General features: G+C 38.4%; 1 protein-coding gene across 1 annotated transcript in view; it reads right to left on the bottom strand.

Moving 5' to 3' along the window:
- Window positions 1-1,955, bottom strand: part of LOC101859197 — a gene marked incomplete at its 3' end in the record, with an annotated part of 44,607 nt that overhangs the window by 30,429 nt on the left and 12,223 nt on the right. Inside the window, 1 exon segment of the mRNA XM_005107175.3 lies at window positions 55-302. Coding sequence (XP_005107232.1) covers window positions 55-302 — 248 coding nt within the window.

The raw sequence follows: 1,955 nt of genomic DNA, 5'->3' as shown, positions 1-1,955 counted from the left end.
AGAGAGAGAGAGAGAGAGAGAGAGTAAGTATTCAATAGGAGCGTAAAAACCAACTTCCGACGACCGCTGCTGCTGTCTTTTTTCTCTCTGCCGTCCTTGACCTCGTTGCTGTTTCTTAATCTGTCGATTACGATTATATTATTATTGTTTGGAATGTCGCCTGGATCTGCGTTTCTCCGCCAGAGTCCTGGACGTAGCGCCATGCCATCAGGAACAATCTCTAGCACGAAGTCAGAGTGAGTGGTGTTGCAAATGGTGTGCTGTAAAACATTCCCTGGTTGCCTTGTACAGGAGCCCAGCACCTGAAGGGAAGGTCAGAAACATTCAGGTATACTGATGAAACAAAGGTCGTGAAAGTCGCTTTTAAGCACAAGGGAGCTATCCCGAAAAGTGCTGTTTTGAGAAATTCGAAGGTGAAGTTTTTGCTCCTTGCTCAGTTTCTTTAAAAAGACCAGGAGAGTTTTCACTATAACCAAACAAATATACACACCAATGAAACCAAACTTCTATAGGTAAGGCAATGCCCACTTTTGGTGCCGGTCAAGATTTCTGGAAATCCCCGAAATCTGGGTTTGCCCGCTTGTCCTTAAAAGCGACCATATTTGATAAGACAAAGATCATGATATTGATAAGACAAAAATCGTGATATTGATAAGACAAAGATCATGATATTCATAAGACAAAAGTCATGATATTATTGATAAGACAAAAAAAATATCCATAGTGATAAGACAAAGTTCATGATATTTGATAATACAAAGATCTCGATAGTAATGATAAAAAGGTACTGATATTACATGTATTAAGACAAAGATCATCGTATTTTTGTTTGTTTGTAAGTGTTTTACGGCGTTCGCAACTGCATAAGGCCATATTATGAACGTGCGGGTCACACCAAACATTTTCAGTTGGTGGGAAATTTTGATTTTTGCCCGGGTGTCGGCCGAAGCCTACTCTTATCGATTTCAGACCACCAAGAGATCTTAATATTTAACGTGCGCAACTTGCACCCGGGACCCCCAAGATTTTTTTACCCTTTTCCGAGAAGGATAGGTGTAGATCTTTCCTACTAGAAGAACATGGGTGTGGCTGAAAGACAGCAGCAAGAAGGAGCCAAGGAGTAGCAGTAGAAAGGCTGCAGAAAGAGTCAGGAGCCCAGGGGAGGGGGAAAAGGAAGTGAGAGGGTGGGGGCAGAAAGTGGAGACGAAATCTGACGACAGAACATTGCTAGAGAGCAGGAAAAGGAGTGAAAGGAGACTATTTTGGAGAAGAAAATGTTTCCGTCATTACTGGGATTCAAACCCGGAACCTTTGGATGAGAGGCGAACATCTTAATCTCTAGGCCACGAGAGCCCCCTCATGATATTGATAAGACAAAGGTCTCCATAGTGATTATACAAAGATCATGATACTGATTAGACAAAGGTTATGACATTGATAAAACAAAAAATCTAGATGATATAAAGGACCATGATCGTGATATTGATAAAATTGAGATCTCGATATTGATAAAACAAAGATAATGATATTGATAAAACAAAGACCTCGATATAAAAAAAACCCCAAAGTCATGATATTGATAAGACAAAGGTAAAGAAATTGATAAAATAGAGATTTCGATATTGATTAGACAGAAATCCTTATGTTAATAAAACAAAGATCTCGATAAAAAAACAACAAAGGTCATGATATTGATAAGACAAAGATAATGATATTGATTATACAAAAATAATGATATTGACTATACAAAGATGATAATGTTGAAAAAGACAAAGATCTTGATATTTGATAAGACAGAATCCTGATATTGATAAGACAAAGATAATGAAACTGATAAGACTAAGATAATGACACTGATAGGATAACAATCTCGATATTGATAAGACAAAGCAATGGGGGTGATTGGTGGGTGCTCTGGTATGGTTTGCTCCTCTTTCCCTATCCAACATCTATCA

This window comes from Aplysia californica, unplaced genomic scaffold, assembly GCF_000002075.1.
Source record: "Aplysia californica isolate F4 #8 unplaced genomic scaffold, AplCal3.0 scaffold00583, whole genome shotgun sequence".
In the NCBI taxonomy this organism is placed as follows: domain Eukaryota; kingdom Metazoa; phylum Mollusca; class Gastropoda; order Aplysiida; family Aplysiidae; genus Aplysia; species Aplysia californica.
Note: the sequence above shows the minus strand (reverse complement) of the source record. Positions and strands in the feature narration are given on the sequence as shown.